At 43.6% G+C, this 25,767-nt stretch overlaps 1 protein-coding gene across 5 annotated transcripts; it reads right to left on the bottom strand.

Annotated features, from left to right (window-relative positions):
- Positions 1-1,696: 1,696 nt before the first annotated feature.
- Positions 1,697-25,767, bottom strand: slc12a6 (solute carrier family 12 member 6). Of its 5 annotated transcripts, none has more exons than XM_084344540.1 (28): positions 25,591-25,767; positions 21,563-22,312; positions 17,411-17,505; positions 16,743-16,871; positions 15,023-15,169; positions 14,870-14,924; positions 12,239-12,369; positions 11,862-12,103; positions 11,653-11,780; positions 11,384-11,569; positions 10,636-10,800; positions 10,406-10,504; positions 10,121-10,178; positions 9,856-10,030; positions 9,475-9,593; positions 9,294-9,392; positions 9,081-9,200; positions 8,795-8,899; positions 8,323-8,491; positions 8,034-8,229; positions 7,744-7,913; positions 7,508-7,639; positions 7,300-7,407; positions 7,087-7,143; positions 5,940-6,014; positions 5,561-5,796; positions 5,345-5,478; positions 1,697-4,417 (listed from the first exon to the last, which is right to left on the bottom strand). In XM_084344540.1, the coding sequence occupies exons 2-28, from the start codon at positions 21,774-21,776 to the stop codon at positions 4,326-4,328; spliced, it is 3,636 nt and encodes a 1,211-aa protein (XP_084200666.1). In that variant the 5' UTR covers positions 21,777-22,312; positions 25,591-25,767; the 3' UTR covers positions 1,697-4,325. The 5 variants fall into 5 exon arrangements, with proteins under 5 accessions (XP_084200666.1, XP_084200667.1, XP_084200668.1 ...); XM_084344541.1 differs by lacking the exon at positions 25,591-25,767 and adding an exon at positions 24,814-25,500; XM_084344542.1 differs by lacking the exon at positions 5,940-6,014 and having other exon boundaries at positions 25,591-25,766.

The raw sequence follows: 25,767 nt of genomic DNA, 5'->3' as shown, positions 1-25,767 counted from the left end.
ACTGATGATTTTTGTCGCTTTAACAGTAAAAATCGCCTCTGACATGAAGCGTAGCTGCGAAAGACACATAATTAAATCGTCAAACTTATTATTTTAACGTTTTAATGAATTAAATCTCAGTAATTTTAGCTTTTTAACGGTTTCTCTTACCTCCTGTTCTTCCCAATGGTTCGGTCCATTGAAATCCTCTCGCTAAGCGCAGGAACATTTATTTCTTAAATAAAACACTCACCGATAAACCGATAACATTTAAAACGTGTGGAAAATATATCTAACGTCTGTATTAGCAGTTTAAGTGCCGGGTGGTGGATTTTAACACTTTACATTAGCGTGTGAATTTTTAAATTTAACACCAGGAGGGATTAGTTTGACCCAAAACAAACAAGTACAGGTGATTACACAGAAAACAGATGAGGTGAGGTTAAATTAACGGATTTAATTAAGGATTAACGAGTGTGACAGCCGCTCCTCACAGGGCCATCGTTGTGTTTGTGACAACCAAAGATCGTGTGTAAGAAGTTGATCATCACGTGAAGACAAATGATCCTTTTATTATGACAAAGGTTTCTAAAGCTAACCACTCTTACCTCCATGCTCACCCCCGAAAATCTGATTAATGTTTTGTTTTTTGTCCCACTTTTGGCAAGTGAACTTCGCCCAGAATTGATTTCCTCAAATATCACAACAGGGGACCGGCTTCCGGATTGTACGTACAAGTGGAAGCGACGTCATCACGCAGAGAGGAGACGCCGTCGTTTCAAAATAAAAGGCAGATATATTTTCATATCTCTTGACTTTTAGAGTATTTATGAATAAAAAGTTGAGCGTTCAAAATATTATAAAAATATAGATAATTTTAAAAAATAAATAGATAAAACTATATATTTTTAAAATACAGAGACAAAATATTAGTTTAATAAGCTACTTCAAACAATGGACGATATAATTATACAACCGTAGTGTTTTGTCATCTACAGAGCAATGAAAATCTGCTTTAAGGTTGTTTTATTTATTTTTAAAAATCATTTTATCCTTTGTGCTTTTCGTAGAACTTTAAATTATTTAGCGTTGCCTTAAAATATTCGTCGCCATTTTCTATTATGGTTTTTTAATATTGATGGTTTAACACCTTAAACTAACCTCTAAAAGTGTTCACTGTATGTAAAAGTGGCGTCAAATACAATCAAGTTAGTCACTTTTACAGATTTATCAATAAGCTCATTCACAGCATAAATAACCGCAACGCCCGTTAAATTAATCACTTTCTGGCTTTAGAAATGTGAGGATTTGTTGAATCAATTGAATATTTTGGGGGTTTTTCCAACAAAGCGTGATTTGAAGAAGTTGTTTTTGGCAGTCGTTTAGGAAATTTTTCACTTTTTTCTGACTTTTTCCAGACAATTAATCAAAAATAAATCAAGCCCGCCGAGAACAGATTCATAACTTTCTTTCTTTTAAAATAAAAAATTAAGAAAATAAAGTGACACTGCAAACTATTATAATCAGTGAGGCCACATTTTGAACTTCTTGAAATGGTTATAGAGAGAGAAAGAGAGATTTAGGTTTATTATCAAGACGCTTGTTAATCAAAGCGTCTTGATAATAAATTCTAATAAATGATCGTACAAACATCAGCCAACAAAAACAGACATGCTTTGTCGTGTGTTAAAACAAAACTGATCACAAATATTGTAACTTTTCCTTCAAAATTGCTTTATTTATTCCCGTAATTTTTCAAGCAAAGTTTTTTATGATTCCTTTTTATATTAATGTAATTAAAAAAAGATAAAACTTGGGATCTTTTTTTGTCTTTATGTACAAGCAAGAACACAATGTTTAGGAAATAACAATGAACGTAAAAGAATCCCTGCACGATAACACTGTAAAAAAAAAGAAAAGAAAAAGAACAAAAGCATAAAGGTGGAATCAAACACCTCTAGATTACAGCTCCGTACTTTAGCAACAAGCTCACACACACGCACACTCTTTCAGACACACGTAAAGCAGGATGTCTGCAGGTTTAGTTCGGGTGTATGATGAGGTGGAGAGTTTCAGGGCACGAGCTCACGCTAACACAGAGCAGCCGATGTTCTCGTCAGAAGGAATGGAGAACGCCAGGTGCCGTCATTCACACGACGCACGCACAAAACACACATATACACACACACACTTCTTTCAAAGTGACATCTGACAGCATGCAGTGCAGTGGTTCTCTCGAGTGTGTCAACAATACTGACTTTTCAAACTCTTACAATCTTTCCAGTCTCTAACACTAACGTGACCTCCTCGCATGCAGTCCGACACGGGGCCAGTTTATGGCACGACGCAGAGAAGACGGCCGCCGATAAGTTTCCTCATCAGCGGCGGATCTCTGCTGACATCACAGATCCATTAAATGTGGTGCATAAAGACAGCCGCCCTCTTTGTAGTAGCAGAGCGCACTGCCGGTGTTTCGCTGTTTTTTTTTTTTGCAGATAACGATGTGTGTCGCTTTAACTGTAAATCGTTTCTGTCATTTGTTTTCAGCAGATTGTGGAGCGGCGGGTGTACGGAGGCCCATTTCTACCAAGAAAAGACAAAAAGATGGTGACTTCGTTCAAATAAGATACTTAAATATGACTTTTTATCTATTTGAGTCCTTTTTCTTATTATTATATGAAGGACTGAGTGAGTCAAGTAAAATAATTGACTTTTTACGTAATACTTTAAACGTACTTGCTCTAAAGTCCAAAAGCGAGATTTTTATCTCATCATTTTGACTTTATCTGTAATTATTTCACCAGATAAATCATTTTTTGTCTTACAAAGTCCTCATTTTGACTTTTTTTCCTTTCAATTTGACTTTTGTAAGTCAAAATCTAGAAATTTTGTCTAATAATTTGACTTTTTCTTATTATTGGTCTTAAATTTGACCTGCGTAAGTCAAACATTTTTCTAATAATTATAATTAAGGGTGTGGTAAGTCACAATTTTGACTTTCAAGCCAATACTTTTTGCATAAAAAAAAATTGTTGGCCTTTTCTTATAAACCTTTAATAACTTGAGTAAGTCAAACATTTATCTAATAACTTAGTTCTTCACGTATTCTCTCATACTTTTTACTTATCAGTCAAAAAAGAGATTCATCTGATAATTTTGTCTTAGAAAGTCAACATTTTGAATTTTTATCTTTTTAATTTGACTTTTAAGTAAAAATAAAAAGTCTTATAACTTTAATTAATCCAACAAGTTTGACAGAGTAAGCAAAAATCTATACATTTGAGTAGTAATTCTGACATATTGTCTCATATTTGTGACTTTTTAAGATAAATCCAAATCGGTGGTGATAATTAAAATGTTTGTGCAGTTTTATTTTATCACAACCAACTTTTCCTTTATCTTTTGTTTACTTTAGCCGGCTCAAATGGGCCTCCATACAGGAGAGAAGATTCTGAGAAATAGCAGCAAGTTCAGACAAACACACAAGAATTTGTAAATAGTTCGGCGTCACCCGACTCTGAACTTCACCGTTGATAAAACAGATTCTGAGGTAAGAACGAAAACCACGACTGATATGCACTTAACTGATAACCGTACATTTTTCCTTTGATCTCAGCACAAAAAACTCACTGATTTTCCTCAAACGAACCACCGAGCGGGTTTAAAACCTCGAGGCTCTTCACTTCCGTTGATGCGTTACTGTTCCAGTTTTTACGTAGAATTGGAATAAACTTAAAAAGGAGGAAAAAAACAACAAAAAAAACGCTCAGACATTCAGCCTCCTCTCAAAACACTCACGTCTTCTTCCACGATACATTCTGTACAAAAAGCAACCCTGAGTCTCGTCAGTGGAACGAACGCTCCGTTTCTGGGACGCTTCACGAACTCTCGCGCTCTACGTTCTTCTCATTCGCTGGTCCACCGCCCAAACACACCTGACGCAACACTGGTCCCCTTTCTCCAACAAACCAAACCTCCTTCAGGTGGATGACTTTCACACACACACACACACACACACACACAAACAAACACACACACACATACAGTTGATCACGCTTGTTTGTTTTTGCTTGTTCGTGGAATTGTGTTGGCATTTCTGTAGCTTGACATTAGTGGAATGGAAACTCTTGTCGTGACAGAAAAAGTGTAAAGATGAAAGGAAAAGGGCTGTAGAGAGGAGGGGCTGCGTGTTGGGCGTGATGACCGACGCTGCAGCCAATGACGGTCTCTCTTTTTTAGGGGCCCATGTCCCCCCCAGAGCTCACAGGGCCCCCCTCCCCCGCGGTCTCCCTTCGCTTCACTTCTGCGTGATCGGTTGCCTCTTTGTCGCTTCTCTGTTCGTCCAATCAGGAGTAGATGGTGATGACTTCGCTTCCTCCACCTCTGACGAGCAGGACGCGCTCCAGTCCTTCTGTCAGGACCTCGAGGAACTCCATGTCTGGTCAGGAAGTTAAGGACGTTTCTGCAGGTTTCTGTTCTTTATTTTCTCTACGATAACCAGAAATAACCAGAATATTTTGTGATACTGACGCACTAAAACCGACAGTGTTACCCATATTTAATTGTTATTATGACAATTGCGATGAAAATGAGGAAGAAAATCAATTACACTTATATTTGTTGAAAGAATAATAAGACAAGTGGGACAATTTAGCAACTCACAGCACACCTCAAGTGACGTTAAAACCAATTAAAAGTACACGTCATCGCAATCAATATCAATGCTCCAATATCTCTGAGTAACACTGAGTAACCAGAACGAACAGGCAGCGGAGCAGAAGGAGGATGTGGGGAGGATATCCTGATTGGATCCAAGGAACTTAAAAATGAAGGAAGGGTCATTATGTCACCCAATCTTTCTTTGGTGCCAGACTGTGAAAGAGGATTTTCTTATCGACACCTTGTTTTGTGAGGTATGTTGGGTTTTCTCCATGCATCTCCCATAGACTTCAATACATCTGTCACCACGGTCTGGCACCAAAGTGAGATTCAGCGACATAATGACCTTCCTTCTTTTGTAGGTTCCTTGACTGGATCTGACTGAGCCACGCCCAAAATCATACCCTGCTGTATCGTCCATTTTAATCTAAATGGGACCATAATTTACTGAATGAACATCAAGCTGTGTGGAAGAAGACTTGAAACTAGAGATTGAGACCATAAACTCATCAGGAAACTGTTTACTGAGGTCATAAATCAATTTTCTCATTAGATCACATACGATCTGTCTTCTCTCAACAGTGGAGTTGCCCCCTCCTGGCCATTAGAAAGGATGCAGGATTGAGGCAGACGTGGAGCCTCCGTCCAGTGGCTCACTAATTTGTTGAATGAAGTGAAAATGTGCAACTCTCAGTATTAAGGATACAGTTTTCATCTCCGTCAGGGTTCCTGGGGGGTCCCGGCATGTTGAGGAGGACGAGTCGGGCATCGTGGGATTTGTTGACGATGACCTCGTTGAGCTTGACGGCGGTGTGCATCCTCCTGACGTTGGAGTGGTCCCTGCAGAACAACGAGACACATTTAACAGAAAGTTAACTACGATCGGAGAGAACACCACCGCGAATCGCTCGTTTCCACTCACGGCCTGATGCTCAGCATGTCTCTGAAGCCTTCGGGCGTGGAGCAGCCCGAGTGTGTGGCTCTGTACTGCGAGGTCTTCTCTTTGGTCCAGGTCATCTGAACCCGCCGGTGATGCTCGGAGCTGCCGCCTCCGCCGCTCGCAGGCCTGTCTCGCTCTCCGCCGTCGGTGTCGTCGTCATCGTCTGACCCGATGCTCGTCAGCCGCAGCATGGAGTTGCGGTCTTTCACCAGCTGGGCCTGATACGATACAAAGACACGAACATGTTGTTTCCCGTCTCGTCTCAACCTGTTTCACAACTTTATTCCATGCCTCCCTCTTCCTGCTCTCCCTTCCCCGACTCTTTACTCCTGCCTCTCTCTTTCCGTCTGTCTCTTTGTACCTGTCTGTCTGTGCTTCCTTTGGAGGTGTTTGAGCTGAGGACTCCAGTACTCCTGAACCTGGGGGAAAGATACACCTACAGACAACACAAGGTCACCTAACCTGCTAATAGCAAACACAGGCTGGAGCTACTCTAGCAGAAGCACTGGAGGTTAACTACAGGGACACAACGACATTAGTGCCTCTTTCCTGGAAAGACCGGAGTCAAATGGCTACTGGTGCTCAGAGGTGAGCAAGAAGAAAAAGGAGGAGAAGAAGAAGAAGAAGAGTTGATGGAGGACCAATAACAGCAGTGAACTGTCTTCACTGCTCTTTTTAAAGTCGGTCCATTCAGAGAAAAGCTTGTTTAGTTAATAAACAAAACGCACATTTGACCCAGATCAGCAGTGTAACAACTTTGTTGAATTAATTAAACTATTGAATCCTTCAGATAAAGTTCTGAAACTGAAAAATGTCAAGTAAGAATGAGTGAAATTAAAAGAAATAATAAAATTAATCATGAAAATAATCACCAGGTTACTGGATAGTTTGCAGCAGCCTTGTTGGTGCACTGATTCAAAAATAAGCACCGAGAGTTTACAGGCCGACCAAAACCATCCGGACTTTGTGTCTTTTTCTGAAGGATCCAGGAGGTGTTCACTGATCTACGGCCACTACGTCTAAACGGCTCTACATCAGACTTCACTACCGTTTAACCGGTAAACTTACATCATCAAAACTCCAGCGTACCCGCTGAGGAGACCGGAGGTGGAAGGAGATGACATGAACTTTAATAATGAAACTGAACGGAGACGGTGTTCCTACGAATATTTATCAAATAGTTTCAAAAGATGTTTAATCCAATTACACTCCTAGCCAAGATTCATCCTGCTCTCAGACGCTTATCAAACGTTTCCTCTCTCATAACTTGATCTTTGGTTATTAGTAGATCTAGTGAAGTCTAAACTTGTTTAATGTGGAAATCATGAAAGAAAAAAAATATCCTAAAGACATTTATGGAGTCTTTAAAGAGCACATAATCTTTTACGTCATCTGTCAGCTTGAATAATTTGCCCTAAACAGGACGTTAATGCATTTGTTCCCCTCTAAAATACACAGTTTATACTAAAACTCATGAACTCACATCTGCCCATAACCACTGACCTCACCTGAGACCTTGTAGCTCCACCTGCCTCCTGCCTACTGCTGCTGCTACCAGGGTTTCCCTGATAAAATGATGCACGACAATCACAAACAAAGGAGACGAGGTAAGGTCATGGCTAAAACTGCTGGTGGAGACAATTCAGTGATCTAGTTACTGTCTTGACTGTCCATAAGCAAATCTACGCCCTGACTTCATACACAATCGGACCGAGGCTTACCTCTCGTTCCCGGTCGGATTTAGAAAGACGCATCTGTCTGAGCATCTGAGACCTCTGCTCCATCATCAGGGTCCGCTCGTAGGTGTACGCGCTGATGTCGCTGTCGTGCTGAGAGGAGGCGAGAGAGGAGGACGGGTAAGAAAACGACGACAGAGACGAGGAGAGTTACGCTGTACAAGTGAAAATGTCCTCGGTGTGAGAAGCGTACCATCTCAACTACTTCCACCTCAGCCTCAATGCGAAGGTGATAGAGGAAGGTTGCCAGATCCTTCTTCATCTGGATGGAATTATCCTCCATCTGAGCCACTGTGAAGATTCGCATCCCACACTTACGCCACACCTGAGGAGGAGAGGACATTCAGAGAAAGCAACCGGAGGTGCAGTGATGCAGGAGAGACAGTTAAAAGTGGACTAAAACACATAAAAGGGTCGAAGCGCTGTTACCTTGTGTTGGCGCAGCAGGAAGGGCAGCAGCATTAGCATCCCACCGTCATGGACGATCCACCAGACGTCGATGTAGCCCTCAGTGCAGGGCTCGCTGTTGCTGGGGAACAGAGAGATGTTTTTGGGCACCAGCAGGGCCAGGTGGGCTGCTGTGGTCACCCGCACTGTGTCTGGAGGGAAGAGAGAGGGCGCTGTTACACCTGCTCACTCCGAAACCAAAACTTCTGAGATATGAGAAAGAAAACAAGATCTTCTCTCAAACTAATTTGACTTTGATTTGATCGACTCACTGATGAAGGTCTTCCAGGACTGGGGGTCCTCGCTCTGCCTCCAGGCGTGAGGCCAGCCCATCACCACCGTGTTGGGTTTCATTCCTCCCAGGCCGCTGGACTGGATCATGTGGCTGATGCCTTCGCGCGGCTTCTGAGCCACGATGCACTGACAGAAGCCCTTCACCCGCTCCTTATCCATCAGGTGCTTCAGAGTCTGAAACAGGGGGAAAAAACATAAAAGGTTTCTTTCTATCTTTCAACTAAACAATGAAACAAACAGAAACGCTGCCGGGACGGAGGTGCCCACCTGCTCAGCAGCGAGGGCCTCGCCGTAGCTTTGTAGGAAGTTGCCGGAGACGACCGTGCCAACGATGGTCAGGCCCTTTCCCGCCTTCAGCTGGCTGGCAAACGTCAGCAGGCGAGGAGACTTGACGTGGGCGTCCTCGTCCAGTTTTAGTAAGACCAACACCTGGGGCCTGGAGAAGAACGAGCGTGGGTTAGTGCATGTGGATTTTAACAATGAATAGTTGAGTTGTCCTACAGACTCTGTGAAGACAACAGTGCATTCAAAATGGTCAGAACAGTGTGGAAATAACCACAATCAGCACAGCTGTCACCTGATTAATCCTTTGTCTTTTGATTTATTTAAGGGAAATTGTGCATTTTGTTGAAGAACAATCACTTTACCGCTGACGTAAAGCAGTTCTTTATAATGAACGACATGTCTGCTGAGGTGCAGTGATAATGACTCTGGTGACAAACAGGGTTCAGGGCTGTACCTCCAGTTTTTGGTGTGCGGTGGTCCCTCCTCCAGCCTCAGGAGGGCATAACGGGCAGCGCTGAGCGAGAGACCGCGGATCCCATCCCCCCACTCCTTCTCCGCTCTGATACACACACGGATACATGGAAGATATAAAAATACACACTGTGGTATTAACTGTTACCTCCCCTAACACACACGCAAACTCACAGATACTAAAACACACACTTATACACACACCACCTCTTGACCATGCTGTACATGCACTACCATGTGAGGGGGAATACATCTCCATGGCAACGTACCCGTGGTACTCAATGTACTTGTAGATCATGCCGGCGATCACCATGGCAACGATTGCGTAGTACCAAGAGGATATGAACATGAGCGCCAGGCAGATCGTCATCCCCAAAAATGACAAGGTCCTGGACACACCAGAGGCACAGATCAGTGGTTATATATACGTGTGTGTGTGTGTGTGTGCGTGTGTGTGCGTGTGTGTGTGTGTGTGGTAGTACCAGTGGTAATAGGAGAAGCGTGGCCTCCAGTTGGGCGTCCTCAGGAGGGTCTGCAGGCCACAGGCCAAGTTCACAAACAGATAACACATCAGGAAGAACCTAAAATGAAACAAGAAATAATTGGTGAGATACTTGCCGCACACACACACACACACACACACACACAGCTGTCATATCTCACATTGTGAGGATGGGAGCCACCAGGTCCAGTGAGGCGATGAGAATCCCAAGCTCGGCTATCAGAGCCGTCAGCAGCAGGGCCCAGGTGGGCTCCCCGTTAGCCTTCCCATGGCCGAACACCTGGCACCAACACACACAAAGAGAAAGAGTTCAAACATATACAGAACTGGTTTCTTTTTTATTAAAAACAAGCACAACTGCACTCAGAACCATCTCAAGACTTTGGATTTTGGTCAGTAGACAGCAAAATTATGGGACCTCTAGATAAAGTGACAGTGAGCTGTCAAACATATGAATTACGAATCATTCTGAGCGACAGCGTGTTCTCAGTTCTCATTCTAGCACAGTCGCTGTAATTAAAGTGAATGTTTGCAGCTCTAACCCGCAGGAAAGGGATGATGTTGTCCTTGGCGATCGCCTGCAGGAGTCGGGGAGCGCCGGTCAGCGACTGGAGGCCTGCGCCGCATGTTGAGAAGAAGGAGCCGATCACAATGACCCAGGGAGAGGGCCAGGCCAGCGTCCCCACCACCAGATTCCCTTTAACAGAGTCTCCAAACCTGCAGTGGACAAAAACACGATAACTACTCTCTTTCTCTTACACATAACAGGATATATACACGATCAGATACAAGAGCAGGTGTACTGACTTGTCTCTGAGGACCACTCCTTCGATGCAGGCTCCAAACAACAGAACGCTGGTCAGGTCTGGACGGACATCGCTCAGGATAACAACACTCAGCAGCCCAATCAAATGAAATGCATCGTAAGTGCCTTTGAGGGATAATAGCACTATTAAATGAGCAATCAATCTAGCAAAACGAGTGCTTTAAAAGCGGACACAGATGGCTCCCCAGCATTTCGCCTGAGCAGTTAGCAGGTGGTTATTAAACACACACTGGAGATCGAGCCCCGTTGTAATCATGAAAGGATACAGACGATGGAGGTGGTGATGATGGCGAGAATGGTGCCGATGGGGATGGAGCGCTGGGCATCTTTCAGATCCCCCGACCGGTTCGAACCTGCCATGATTCCTGAGGAAAACAAGAATATCATTACAAAAGCATTACTTAGTTACATAACGGTGTTGTCACTGTTTAAATGTAAAGTACTGAGTGAGTACATGATGTGAAACACACAATGTGGCTGGTGCGGCTGTCCTTACCTGTGACGGAGGGGAAGAAGATGCCCACTAACAGTGTAAAGGAGGTGGTGATGTCAGCGAAGACGTAAGGCTGATGAGTGGAGGCCGGGTGTGCGTCGAGAGAGGAGTTCAGGGAGCCTTTCTCCACCACGTCCCCTTTGCTGAGGTAGGCGCTCCACAGGTTCTCTGCGAGGAGGAGATTTATCATGTTGGTGAGGTTGTGTGTTTGTTATCCTGTAGTTGCCGGCTCAACAAAACCAAAACCCCAATCAGGGTTAATGACTGTCACGACGGTGGTTGTGCGCTCCCATAAAAAAAGGCAGTTTAATGCTTCATTTGGCTCGTCTTACTAACAAAGAGGACTGACTGCACGCTGCCAGATTCAGTGAAGAGGAACAGGTTGTTGGAGAGCAATGAAGAAGAAAAAAAGAAGAGGGTAGAGTAAAAATTAACACTTTGATACCATTTGGTGAATTTAAATGCATTATTTTAAATCATGTCAATCAATCTATGTTTAAATTTTAAGTGAACTGTTCTTGCAAAAATTTGCAGCAAAAATAAGGAAATGTTGGGTTTTCGCCAGCAATAACTTAACACGACTCCTGAAACAGCTGAAAACCAGCCGGATGTAACTGACTGTTGAGTTTTTTTTGTTTTTTTTAGCTAACTCCTCAACCCTCAGGGCTCTTTGTTTACTTTAATATGGTTATGTACACTTCACTGTGGCACATGTATGAGTATTGTTTCACCATATAAACACACACTCTACCTGAAATGATCCCACTGGCCAGACCGGGGATCCCTTCAATCTCAGAAAAATTGTTGGAACTGAAGTATTTGTCGCAGGAGGCGTTGAGCTCGGGGCCCTGACAAAAAAGCTTCCAAATGCTCGTAGTCCTCTCCACCAGAGCAGGCGTAGGGCTGGGGTCAAAGGTCGGGCCCACAGTGCCGTTTTCTAATGGGAGGAATACAGTAAGTCAAAAACAACGACAACAACTGGTTGTAAGTGAGAGCGCTGGTGTGAGGACACACTCCTACCACTAGTTAAAGTGAAGTTGGCGTCAACTCTCTCCGATGGCTCTTTGATCTGCAGCTGGATGGTTTTAGCACATTTGCTGTCATCGATTTCATGGCCGCTGATAGTTCGGTTTCCCAGCATGCACACTCTGTGGATGGAGAAGCCTATTAGTCAGTCGAAAAGGATTGATCTGCGCCGTATTTTTGGGAATAAATCAATCGACACTAACTGGAATTGTGGCGGTTTGAAGGCGGAGACCAGCGCTCCGACGTAGATGGAGACGATGGAGACGATGACGCAGGCCAGGAAGATGGAGGCCAGTTTGTTGACGTACTTCACCCCCACGAAGACCAGCAAGGACATCAGGAGGAGACATATAGAGCCGTAGACCCGCATGTTGTTCAACATGGCTGCTCCTTCGCCTTCAGGATGCTTTGACTCAAAAATGGCCGCCTTAGGTGCTATGTACATCTGGAGCATGGAGATGCAACAGAGACAATCGAAAGACTTTTATTCGATCTTCGCATCAATGTGGTTAAACATCTTGATTTGATCCAAATTCAAATTACAGATGAAGCCCTTAAGATGGGGTGAAGATAAACCCACCAGAAGGATCTCGATGGCTCCCAGGATGTACATGGCTCCAGCGAAGGTGGTGCCCAAGTAGAAACACAGGCCCACCGCCCCCCCAAACTCTGGACCCAGAGAGCGACTGATCATGAAGTAGGCGCCTCCCGCTGGAGGGGGAGGAGAGAGAAAGAGGAAAGAGAGAGAGACAGAGCGGGGCAGGTTGTACATCAGGGTCGGAAGAAGTGGAAATGGAGAGGGAGATAGGGTAAAGCAGGGTGGTAGAAGAATAAGAAATGTGGGAAATTAAAGACAGAGGAAGAGGAAAGAGATGGTGGACAAGAAGAGGAGATGGGACATAAAAAGAGAGAGAGAGAGGGATGGATGTTAGTAATATTATGATGTAAGGAGGTAAAGAGAGAGAAAAGAGGACAGCTGATGAGAGAAGTCATCCTATGCTTGAAGAAATAAGCATAATGTTCTACATGACACATACGAGTAAGAAGACAGAGCAGATCTTTGGTCAAATAGTATCTGCAAACCACTTCACTGTTTTTGTTCACTTGAAGTAAAATTACTGCATCCGTTATATACTCTTGATTGTCTTTAGGGCCGGGGATCAGACCTCAATGCCTTTGTGTCAAATACGGACTGTAAGCTGGCATCTGATCAGACTCAGTATTTTTATTTTCTTCCTGTTGTTGTTTAAGTTCCTAACACAAATCGAAATGTTGTCGCTTCAAATCTCCTGCTGCGGCTGCTTGTGTTCAGATATCAGTATTTTTAAACTTCTTTTATTAAATGATACAATGAAAGAGAAATATCAAAAACCTGCCAGTTAATCCGACGGATTCAGTTTTATTTACTGGTGAGGGACATATAAATCCCTAAAATCAGCTTGAGTCAAGAATGTAGCTGCAGCAGATGAAGCTGATCTCATGTATTTTACATTAAATGTCCTATAGTATGCTAATTTTCAGGTTCGTACTTTGGGTGTCTACAAGAAAATGTTTACATGCTTTAATGTTCAAAAAACACTTTATTTTCCTCATACGGTCCATTTCTGCAGTGCTGGGGGCGGTGACTGTGCAGGTGTGACATCACAACGTTACAGAAGTCCTGACGCCTCGTTTAAAGGCACAGTTGGAGGTATAGACTTACAACTAGCCTTGGCTAGGTAGCTAAGAGCTGATGATCAGTTGAGCAGAGCTCTAGAGTTAGTTTAGTTTCCTTACTTATAGTATTGCCAGTATATCCCAACTCAGGTACTGCTCGGCAAATTTCAAATAAAACCCAGCAGAAAATGTACGGCGTTGCCCTACGCGTGATACTCTGAGTGAGTCCAAAGAAACAGTAAGCGTAACTTGCCGATACAATTTGAACCAGTTGTAAAACAGAGCACATGAGGGAATCACACAGTAAGAGAAACTACAATTTCACTACCAACTGTGAGCTCAGAATTGAGTGTTTGGTTTCCAAAATGCAACCCGTTAACAAAAGAAAGCACACGCGTAGCTCCTGTACGTTCGACAAACACGACAAAGTTAATGTTAATCAAAGAAAATGTGCGTATGAATGTGATGCTGCAGGCTGAAACTGAATGAATGCTACAAAAACTGTCTCTGGAAAGCTTTCCACACACCGGTAGTGCTGAGCTGTATTCGGGAAGCCAAACACTTTTGATTACTCCTTATATTAAACTGCAGTACACTACATACATTCAGTATTAAACTACCATCTGAGACGAGATGGTGAGAAAAGCATGAGAAGCTGCTCAGGTGAGAAAAAGACAGCGTGGAATGAAATGACTGATGCCAAACAGGACGTGTTAGATTAATTCTCTATGTTACGCAGGGTTTTTTTCATTCTACGGTCAATTATCGAAATGTCACATGCCAGTGGAAATATCACACTACTTTGACATTTGAGATATTCGTCTAGAGGCGTTCCAGTGAAAGGTAAAAGTCAATGGCGGATAAACATCCTGGGGATTTTTTTAATGTGTGTACAGACAGACAGGGGGAGGTAGACAGAGGGAGAGACAGGACAAACAGAAATAACACTCATTAGAAAAACATGTACTTCAGCAGCACGGCCGTAACTGAGGGGAAAACAAGCTTCAGATGAACATCTACAGGCGTGACGACTCAAAATGGCCGCCATAAAAGGACTGTTCTGCTTTACTGCAATATCACCGCTGAACCATCCGGTCAGCTGTGCCTCATTTGCAGTAGAGCACATGATAAGTCCTGGTGCCACTGATATCAATGATGAGTGTGTGTCAGCATGCAAAATTTAAGCTGTCATGACCTGAGCTTTAGAAAAATATTTAAAGTCGTGGCACTGACAAGAAATCAAGTGCTCACTGACTTCGTATCTGCAGCTAAACCAAATGAATAGCCCTCAAATTGACTTTAACCTCTATGAAACAACATTAAAGCTGCTACAAGGAACCTCCGGTTTGTTGATTCTGGTGCCCCCTGTGGACAAAAGCGGTATCGGCACGTCCACCTTGTGTCTAAAGATCTCGATCTGGCTAGCAATTGTTTCGAGAGCGAGTAAAAGACAGGCTTTAAGGTCAGCCTCGAGTTCAGTTTGAGAGCTTACCACAGCACACCAGTGCCATTTAGTCCACGTGATGAAAGAGAAAGAGTGAGCGTGAATGAATACCTGGTACGACTCCATTAGTGGCGATCGCACTCATCGATATCGCAGTCAACATCGTCTGCAGAGAGACCGACAGACAGATTTAAGTAAATTTAGAGATTAGTTCTTGTCTCATTATTTCTGTACGCTAACATCTCCAGACACTCAAATACTCACGCAGCAGCAGCATATGAAGACGATGCAGAGGCCCTGCAGCACCCCAGCAGTTCCCACCACCCAGGTCAACCGCAGGAACAGGATGACGCCGAAGATGTTCTGGAGGCAGGGCAGGTAAACGCCCATGAACGTCCCCATCTGTGGCGACTGGAAGGTGGATGAAGCAGAGAGAGGCGACAAAAATCAATTGTTTTAAAGAGGGTTTTTTTTTTTAGACACCGGACTTTTAATTGAATAATCAAAATCAATAGATTTATATTTATACTACTGGATGTATCAAACATTTATCTTCTACTTACTCAACTTTTAATACACACATCATCTATTGAAGTATTTTATTTAGTACTACATGTATCAAACTATTTCAGATGTTGCTAATTACATTTAGCCATTTATTTCATCCTGATATGCATTACTTTTAGCTTTCCATGTTGACACTATTCATAAATTACTTCTAGCTTACTATTTAAACCATATATCTATTCCTTTTTGCAAACTATTCAGACTTTTCTGCTTGGCGGCTGGGTTTATTTCACACGCAGACTCTCAAATCGCACTTGGTGTTAAGGTGTCACAAGTGTCTTAGGTTGGTGGGAAGTGTGCACTGTGCTGCCAGCTTCTTGTAACTGGTGGTTATATAATAAATGTACTAAAGATCAGCTGTGCACCAATTTGTAATCTTCTTTGGCTGCATTCTTTATGATTCCTGAACACAAAAACTTGAAAATGTCTTTTACAGTGTAGATGAGCTACACAAGCTTTCCATAAACTTGCAAAGGTGCCCCCGGTGGCTGGTAGTCGCTGCATCTCCACACCCAGAGGCAGCAGACTTATGTAAATGCTTATACTGAACACACTGCGCGGCCAGAAGGGAAGATTAAAAAATGTTTTGGTGTCCCAGCCGTCTGTTGGCAAACGTGACCAATCCTGTAAAGGCGCAATCAGAACAGGGTGGAAGTAGTAAATGACTCTGAACCACCACAACAGACTGTCTTATCGAGACCAGCTGCTTTCTTATCAGCAAGGATTGCAGTTCAGACCGCGGTCACATCGTGCTGTACTTTCACTTCCAGACGCTGAGTCAAGAGGGCAAGAGTGGAAGATAGGATTCGTCCGTCACAGTTACTCAAAGGTTTCTTGATTTCAGTTAGAATATGTGGACTGATCGTTTAAGAAGTAGTGATCAATTAAAAAAATATTTACTTTTTGAATAAAATATAATTAGGATAACATGCGATTATCACAACGTGGTGTGTATTCGATCAAAGATTGGCAAAAGTTATCAAACACTCGGCCTGACTTGAAGGATGAAGGAAAACAAGGCAAAGATAATCGAGCTCAGATCTCACTGATGTGAAACATCGTCCGCAATAAGATGCATTCATTCAGTTTTTATAACATCCACCCAACCCCTCATATATAACTTTACTACCATACACAAGTTACTTCAGGACATTTCTCACTGTGATCATGATCATATCAACTGTGCACCTGTTGCCCCACCAATGTCACTATAATCATAATCTTGGTTGCGATTGCTGTGGTATGAGAAAACTGTACGAAACAAAGTGCATCTGGGTTCAAAATGTTTATATAATATACTGTTGGTGCACCTCTGTTTGTTACTGTGCTTTTATTTGTTTACAAGGTGTGTTTACACGTCAACAAACTCCCTTTATGGGTTTAAAGAAGGGAGTTAGGCGCACACAGTCTGGTGTACCTTGCTGGCCTTCTTCTTCTCGCCGATGCTCTCAGCCTCCTCGTGCTCCTTGGCCCCCTGCGTCAGGTTGGTGTAGTTGGCCAGGCGATTGAGCAGAGAGGACACCTTCGGCCGAGTGTCCATCTCCTCCTGTCGTGTGAGAAGAAGGGAGGACAGAGACAGCCAGGGAATGTGAAAGAAGAGGAAGAGAGGGAAGAAAGAAAAGAAAAAAACAGGGGCAGGGAGGGAATAAAGTGGAGTGGAGGGGGAGAAAGGTGGAGGACAGAAGGAGTGACCCGCACAGAGGACGGCAGCAGATAAAAGAAAAGGAAATGGAGGAGAGAACGAGGCTTATTGAATGACTTGTTAAAGAAGTGGGAGAGAGAGGACAGAGCTGTTTCCAGGGAACTTCAAAATCTATTAAAAACCTGAAATGATCTGCACCCACCAGCCAAATGCTGGTTTATTTTTGGCTCTAATTTAGCAGACACTTTGGCAAATGAACAACCACGATTAGGAGGTTCTGTTTTCGTCCGTGTACTGTACGCTAAACAAGAAAACATTTTCAAAAAAAGTCACGACATACGCCCACGAGAACAAGTTTCTACCTGCGCTACCAGCTGAAGTTTACAGGACATTTATCGCGTGAATATACATGATAGCAGTTCTGTCAGCGTTGTGTTTCGAACCTCAAACAGGGCCAAGTTTCTGTCGTAGAAGTCATCGTCATCCACCCCGTGAGTGTTGTTGATGTACACACTGGAGATTTTGGAGTTTCCATCGCCTGGACACAAAAACAGAGATAAAGAATTAAAGGAAAGCGGGAAAACAGCTTTCAAGGACAAGTTTCCAAGTCTTAAATTAATTCACAGGTTGCTGTAATAACTCCTCCTGTTCATACTGGCCATTTAATGATCCTGTTAATGCGTGTTAACATCATGTTTGTGTTTCCCTGGACAGAGTTTCCTTGTTGAGCTACAGTGGAGGGATACCAAGAAAAAGATTATGTAACTGCAACAATTAATCGATTAATTCACATCTTTTAAATCAGATGCCAATTTTTAATAATCGGTTGGACTATTTAATCTGTGTGAAAAACTGTGAACCTTTCCTTTAACACAATGTCCACCTCTGTCACCAGAGTGAGGTGACGTTGATTCTCACTAAGATTCATTCACACTTTCTCTCCCAGACACAGACACACACAGTGTGATGCGACGGCCACCGTGTCGCCGGTTCAGTTCATTTCCGCCTCAGTCAGCACAGACCACTGCATCAGCAGCACCTGAGTCAGCAACATCACTTCCCTCCCTGCTCCGCCACGCTCACGCTATCGGCAGCAAGCGGCCAAATGCACTGTCACATTTAGCTGAAGGACACTTACATGTGACATGAGTGGAGTCATTGTGTTGAAACATATGTGCGAATATTCAAATAAAAAATATGTATTATCTGTTTGGTTAGCTGATTGGCGCAACATCTCTGTAATCTTGTGTTAAAGTATAACCCTCTCTGAAGGATTCCCATCTTTCCATAGTTTGATCTGACTATTAAAAGTCAAAATTAATATCCTGTACTCGCGTCAATGCGACAGACACAATACTGACTGATTTATTTTATTCAAACACTTTATTTAAACACTTTCCTGTCTGGGTTTCACCCTTGTAATGAGCTAGTTGATACTGTTACATTTGGTAAATCAAAATTACATTTTTCATTTTTGAGTACAGGATACTTTCACCAAAAAATCCTTTATATTGGTTGAACAGCTCCGTAAAGTGTCCTTTCAAACGTCATGCTAACAAAAACAGCCACTTCCCGGTCGGTTGCGCATGAAATCGGGAAAACCGTTTATTTCTGTTGCCATTTTCAGCCGTAACTGAAACATTTAAAGATATATAATTAAAGACAATCGTACGACTTCTCTCTACGTCTCTGCTGTGATTTCTACCCAACAGCGACGTCTCTGACTAGCTGCTATTTTGGGTTAAACTCAAGCTGTCATTTTGTTTAGTCGTGGCAGGTAAATTGAAAAAAGTGGATTAAATTGTATGTGAACTAGTGCGTGACTCAGGGGTTTTCTACCCGGAAGTAACATGTAGTCAAGACAAACAGCTCTCTGACACGCTAGCCTCTAAATCCAATAATGTATCAGCAAACTTTCACTATCTCACCTGGTTGTTACACACTGAGAAAAGAAGTCAATAGCCATGTAAAGAAAAAAGAAAAAACACACCAGCATTTGGCTGGTGGGAGGCAACTTCCCATCCTGTTTGCAGTCCTTCATCTGGCCAAAGACAGTGAGTGTGAAACTGACTCCACACCAGAAAAACAACTACCAACTGGTGTGGTACGAAAACATTACCTACTAAGCTAGTTCTGCTAATTTCTTCTTCAAAAATTTTAATTGGCTGATGCTTTGCAACATATTTACTGCATACCCCTCGTCAACACGAGCCCTATTAACTTATACGTTACTTTCTTTGCATACTGACATACAGAACAATAAAAGGCGTTGTGGGTAAACAACACACGTGGGATTTTCCTCCGGTATGTTCGAGGCCTAACCTGCTGATCAGGACAGTCAGGAGTCAGAATGATGACGACAGCATCTTGATAAAATCGACACTTTACAACCACACAGCCCGTCTGTGTGGACTGCTGCCTGATTACACCGACTTCAGTCTTGACAATACTCAGATTCAAGCTTCTGTGCCCCTTTATTGCACATTGTAGCGCTCTGCCATACAAGGCAGTATCATCCGGCCCTAGCACCTTGCTTCATCTCATGTGTCAAACACAAACCTTGTTCCTTTAGTAACACAGACGCTGTATTGTGATCATACATTATCCCGAGTTACTCCGTGACTCCCACCTCTGACCCGGAGTCACCTCCGCGTTATCGCTGCAGGAAGAAATAAGCATCCTGTCCTCTCTAAATGAGCTCACACTGAGCTTAACACAAGGGAACACAGCTGTGTGGGAGAAGTCCTCCACCTGAGATCATCGCACATCTGAGGACGAAGCCTTTTTCTGTGCGTACATGTGAGCAACCAGTGAAGCGGAAAGCTCCAGGAGTCAGCTGCGTGTGTGTCTGCGGACGTCAAATTCAATCGCTAACTTTATTGGTGTCAAAAAAACACAATGGATCACAGAGCATTTGACCTTTCTGAAAATAACTCCCCGCTCTGGCCTCCTTTTCCCCCCTCATCGCCTGTCAGGATCTTGACTCATTCACTTCAACAACAGCAGCAGCAGCGTTTTTCTTGTCAGCACGCCGCTTTTCTATCTCCAGCAGTCTCCCTCTTTGTTTCCTCTGCACAAACAACCGCAGCATCGCACATCCTGATCGAAGCTCAATCGGATTAAACGGCTCGATTTCTATTTATGGAAAGCTTATTAAGCAACGTGGGGCATCCTCACTACTATGCAACCACTTAAGTGGATCAGTGTAGCTAATACAGTTACATCTCTCCACAGTTATACCGCCCTTGTTGAACCAGTGAATCAGCGCAGCTATTCTTAAACACTTCGGGAAAGTGAATTACTGCACGACAACCGCTCGGTCCATTTCCTCATCTGGATTACCGCACCCTTCATGTCAAACTGGCCCTGCTAGCTTCACATCTGTACCTGTGAGCCCCGTGTGAAAAGGTTCCTGCTGTCAGCTACCATTAAATAAAAGAAGTGAATCACCGTAGGTGGGCTGATGACAGCAGTGAGGGAAGTGAAACCTACACTATCTTCACAACAGGCTTACATTAAAGTCTTTTTATCGTTCTCACCAGTCGAGCTGTTGCTCATTTTGCCTTGGAGACCTCATTTAGACAACAAATGTGGAGCTTTATGGGCCTGAACACCATAAAACACGCTTGGAAGCACATTGTTAAACTTGAGACGTGAGTGAGGATACATCTAAAAATAACACTTCTCCTTTTACTTCCCATAAAATCGACATTTTTGGACACAGCTGTATCTCTCGGACGTTCCCGCTCCTGGGAACTTGTTGTGTGGGAATCCGGCAACAGTGTGATCTTAGATTACCTTCATGGCAATGTACAGAAAAGTGTGTCTAAAATGTGTTTAAACTGAAATGGGCACAATGAGATGAATTCACACACCGACAGCTCCGAGCGGCAGCGTGAGGCTCATGTTTGAAATCGGAGAAAAACCCAGAACTCATGTGATGTAATGTCAGGAAATTGCATGGCGGGCCCTCTTCTCCTTTATCAAATCATACCAAGAGATGCCCGAGGACTTGAGACTCACTTTACTTCTGCATGACACCTCTAGGTCAGGGATGTTCAGAATCACGCTGTGGGCCCACCCTCAGACCCATCACTCCTCTTCATTCCTTCCCTTTCGCTATGTATTCAGTGATCTTACACTGAAGGCCCGAATATTTTTGACGGAAAATGTGTTAAAAAGTATGCCGAATTAGTTTTTCGCAACTCCTGATAGCGATGTACTCATGAATGTACAGACAGATGTCACTGGATTACTTTAATGCTGAAGAAATGTTTTAAATGATGACATTTTCAGGCAAGTTCTGCAGTTATAAGCAGTGGTCTTGTGGATGTTTTTTTGGCTTTTATCTGTCATGGAGGAGCAGCTGTCTGACACGTCCCCATACAGTAAGAATTACACTGTGGATTCACCGTCTGCAGTTGGGTTACACTAATCAGAGTGACAGGTTGGTATGCAGACTGGGTGTGTATGATGTGCTTTTTATTTCTACGCACGAGATGCACTTGAGCCGATCCTTACGTCTACGAGGCATATTTCAAACACGTTATGTTTAGCTGGATGTGTGTTTGTGTGTGTGTGTGTGTGTTCTTCACCTTGCTCCACACTGCTGTGTTCGGGCGTGTCGGCCCCTCCGCCTGCCGTCCCGACTCCAGACACCTCACTGAGTGGGTCGCTTCGATTGACGCTCTCCCTGGAGCCGAATCGCACGCGGGCGCCGGAGCGGGAGCTGATGTCAGGCGACGTGTCGGACAGCCCCGGGAGGTCCTCCGCCTTGGTGGGCGTCACCGTGAAGCGCACCGATGCCATGGCAGCTGGCTTGGAAACAGCAGAAGGGGTGGGGAGGGCTGCTGTGTGGGATGCGGGAGGAGAAGGGTTGGGGAGCGGTCAAGGACTAGCGGTGCTGACCTGCGCTGAGCTAGGCTAGGCTAGGCTATCTCCCAGGTGATGCTGAGATGACGGCGACCTCTACAAGGTGTTCTTTTGCTGCTGCACTTCTCCATTGAAGCAAAGTGGTTGGCTGCCACCAGGCATGTGAAAGAAAATCCTCTCCGGGTTTTGATAATCTTTCTGATTCTGTGGATTTGTGAGTGAAACCGACACAGAAGCACTTTTTCCTTTAATAAAAAACGTGTGAATGTGTAGTGTGCAGGTTTCAAGCAGCTACCAGAGATGAGTACACAATCGCAAAGAGCAGAGAGTGTGTTTCTACTTACACTATGTTTATTATTTTATTCCTAGGAGGAGGACTATGGCTCAGGAGTCACATAGCGAGTTAAACTTTCTCAAGTAATCACAACTAAAATTCACCCGACAAGCACGCTGGAGATAAAAATGTCTTTCTTCTGATGGCATCCATCGGCGGTCACAACCAGGAAGGAAAGGCATCGGTGCAGTGAGGGAGAGGGGACGGTTGAGATAGGGAGAGAAAAATAAAGCAGAAATTAGTTTACACAGCAGAAAAATGGCCTCAATGTTTGTTAAAAGCAACACACTTGTCTTAAAATGTTAGAAGTTACATGCAGCACTGATCTTCATATAAAATCTTAAGTCATGCAGCGTTTGTGTAATGTGTTTACTTGTACAGATAATCAGTTTAAACACACTTCTACAACAATTTCTCTGCAGTACCATAAAACAAGAAAAAAGGGGCACTGTTACTCCAGTTTATGGGTAAAAGGTTTGTCCACCCGTGTGACATTAACACATCATTTTATAGTGAACTAACAAAGCTTAACTAAATCTAGAGACATTTTGACAGGGGTGTTAGCCTTCAACAACAACATGACACCTCTGGGAATGAAGGAGGTGTAAACCAATAACCAGCAAGTGCAAAGTCAGCTAAGCAATCGACTCCGTCGTCTTGGGGAAAAAAGTAACACGACAGGTGGATGTGGCTGAATTGTTGTTTTAGCCCAGTTCATAATTTAATTATTAAGGGAGAGCGGTTCCAACCGGTTGTGCCGGTAGCTGCTGGCTGCTTGCTCTCACTCTGCATGCTGAGACACGGCTCATTTCCCTGTTTTCAAACGCTGCCTGCCTCACAGGCCGGCCCTCTCGGTCCGTCCACATTCACAGACAGACGGAGGACAGGCAGATTACCCGTCTTTCACGCTCAACTAGAAAAGCGTCCCCCCCTTATTTGCACAAAGCTCCGGCCACGTTTAGCCGAGTCGGCTCGGTGGGGGAGCTGAGGCCTATCCCAGCGTGCTTTGTGTATGGGAAACACCCCCACGAGAGGTTATTAGTCTAGACAAACATAGTCACACCTACAGGCAATTACGAATCATCGATGCAGCTTAATGGCAAAGACACAAGAGAGGACCAACTGGTAGCACGAGGAGAAAATGCTTAAAGGAACAGTTCACCCAAAAATAAAAATTCAGCCATTATCTTTTCACCCCCCCACGCTGATGAAAGTTTCATAGTTCACAAAACATCTCTGGAGCTTCGCAGTTAAACAGCACTGCAGCATTCTCCTAAACAACTGAAGTGGATGGGGACTTGTTTAAAAACGGAAAAAAAACAACCGAAAATAGTAAAATGGGTCCATACAGCTCGCCAGATGTAATCCAAGTCACCCTCAAATTGATTTGAAAAGACATTATTTATACCGTCTAGTACATCGACTTCAGACAGAGTGTGTGCTAACGTAGCTCAGCAGCTACGGTGAAAATTTCAGCAGGTGTAAATCACATCGTTCATTCAATTAATTTGAGATCTCTGTGCTTCCGGAGAATTGGATTACACCTGACGAGCTGTATGGAGACATTTTAGTTGTTTTTGTTGTTGTTTTGCTCTGAAACTCCAGACATGTTTTGCGACTGAACAGGCTACATTGTTCCCGTCACACGCAAAGTGTCGCAATACATCTTGATACGGTCAAACATGGTATGCCATCGTATTACATTCTGTTGTGGGCGTTTCATTTTTATCGCTGTAATTAATAATTTGCCACCTTATTCTTGTCACTTACATGCTATTACATCAGATTTGGTAACTATGTGTCCACTTTATGTACACTTCAAGCCTGAGCAGTAACATTAGAGCAGAACGTGGTGCTGAACATTTTGTTCCCTTTTCTTTTTTTTTTTACTACTTCAGCGTGTTTCTTGTGGCATCTTGAAGATAGTTCTTCTGCCTCATTGCACAGAAATCATGCTGGATCATGATTAAAGGTGAACTATGTGGTTTCGGTGGAGAAATTGTAATCAGAAGAGAAAGATCGTCATTGACTGATTGCCTAAACAAAGCAAACAAACAAACGCTCTACGTTTTCATGACTGAGTAAACAAACTGACCTTAAAGGACAACACAATTTCATACTGTTTTACTTTGTTTATATGTGGCGGACCCTGCCACCTTTCTAGCTTCAAACCTTATTTTCCTTCTGAGAACAGCTTGTTTATTCACTTTGTATTATTTAACTCATTAATATCGTACATATTAAGATTCTGAGTTTTAATTTCTTCCCCATAGTTCCCCTTTAACTGAAGTATGATGTGTTATCTTAATGATCAAGTGTGACCAATATCATGAATAAATACACCTTGTTGATGTAAAATCAATATCTTGATATGCAACCGATATTAACTGGGAGTTGAATGAAGCTCAAAGGCTGTGTTAGTGATGAAGCTGGTATATTTTGGGGGGGTTTTCTTAAGTTTTATCTGTGTTTAATGATCAAATGGCTTTAATGGCTTGTTGCCTGTTATTTAACATTAAAATCAGTATCACCTCATTTTAAAATACCACAAAGCACCAGGGCTCAGAGCCAGAATAATGCTGCTAACAGTGTGTATAACTAAGTACATGAAGTCAAAATGAGGACCTAGCTGTCCCTTACCTAGCTGCCAGCCTCTGTCACAGATGCTCACGTTAATGCAGCTGTAATCAACACGATCCAGGAAGAAGCAAACAGCCAAACACAGCCTTTATCAATTAGGATAAACATGGTCTAATGAGTCCCGACCAGCAACTCGAGGGGAGCTCTCAGTGGACGGGGATGCTCGCCTGCTAGCCGCCACTCAGTTGCCATTCTAAGCCAATTAAGCTAGCTATAATAATTCTGGCTCGAACCGGTCCGTAAACACCTCCCGTTATTAATACACAGACTGGCGTTATCACAGAAAACCCTGACTATCAGATGCCGTTTTCGACCCAACCTTGGGCAGCATTTCCATGACAATGCGGCATCTTGTGCGGAAGCTGCGGGTTTCAGGGGAGCTCAGTGAAACGCACTCACAGCCGGCTAAAAAAAAAAAAAAAATCAGAAAGGCGCGCAGTCGATTTGGGATAAACTGGCGGAGTAATTAGCCTCTTTCTTCACAAAGTTGTCGTTTCCCGTTCAAATTAAGCGGCGTGTGATGAGGAGCGGCGTGTCGGGGCGCTGAAGCCATCACTTGCGTAGCTACAGGTACGAGTAGGGGGGGGGCTGTAACGGCTAACGGCTGAGGTGGTCGCTTGCCGTTTTGGGTACAGGCGCTACAGCTAGCCGAAGCTAACGTTAGCCAGCGGGCTAGCCACGCTGATTAACTCCGCGGACCTCCGGCTATTTCACTGACAGCGACGAATGCCCACTGAAAATCCCAACGCCGACATACGAGTCACACAAAGCGCATACCTGGCTCAAGTTTCCCCGAGAGGACGCCTCCACCATATGGCTGTTTTCAGTTACATCTGGGAACATTTGGCTCCTCTCTCTCAGGTTTTCTCGGCACTTTTTTTTTTTTTTTTTTTTTTTGTGTCCAACCGACCCAACACAAAAAAACATGCGACTGCGCCCGGCAGGTCCCGTTTC

Source organism: Pagrus pagrus, assembly GCF_965226575.1.
Source record: "Pagrus pagrus genome assembly, chromosome: 22".
Lineage (NCBI taxonomy): Eukaryota > Metazoa > Chordata > Actinopteri > Spariformes > Sparidae > Pagrus > Pagrus pagrus.
The sequence above is the reverse complement of the archived record's forward strand: the minus strand, read 5'-3'. Positions and strand labels throughout refer to the sequence as shown.

What these genes read in the sequence shown, in the direction of transcription:
- slc12a6 (XM_084344540.1), bottom strand. Translation starts at nt 21,776, where the DNA reads ATGGCATCGGTGCGCTTCACGGTGACGCCCACCAAGGCGGAGGACCTC. An exon ending in ACATCATCCCTTTCCTGCGG is followed by an intron (nt 9,594 to 9,855) that starts GTTAGAGCTGCA and finishes TGTTGGTGCCAG; the next exon opens with GTGTTCGGCCATGGGAAGGC. An exon ending in GTGGAGCTACAAGGTCTCAG is followed by an intron (nt 6,015 to 7,086) that starts GTGAGGTCAGTG and finishes TGTTGTCTGTAG; the next exon opens with GTGTATCTTTCCCCCAGGTT.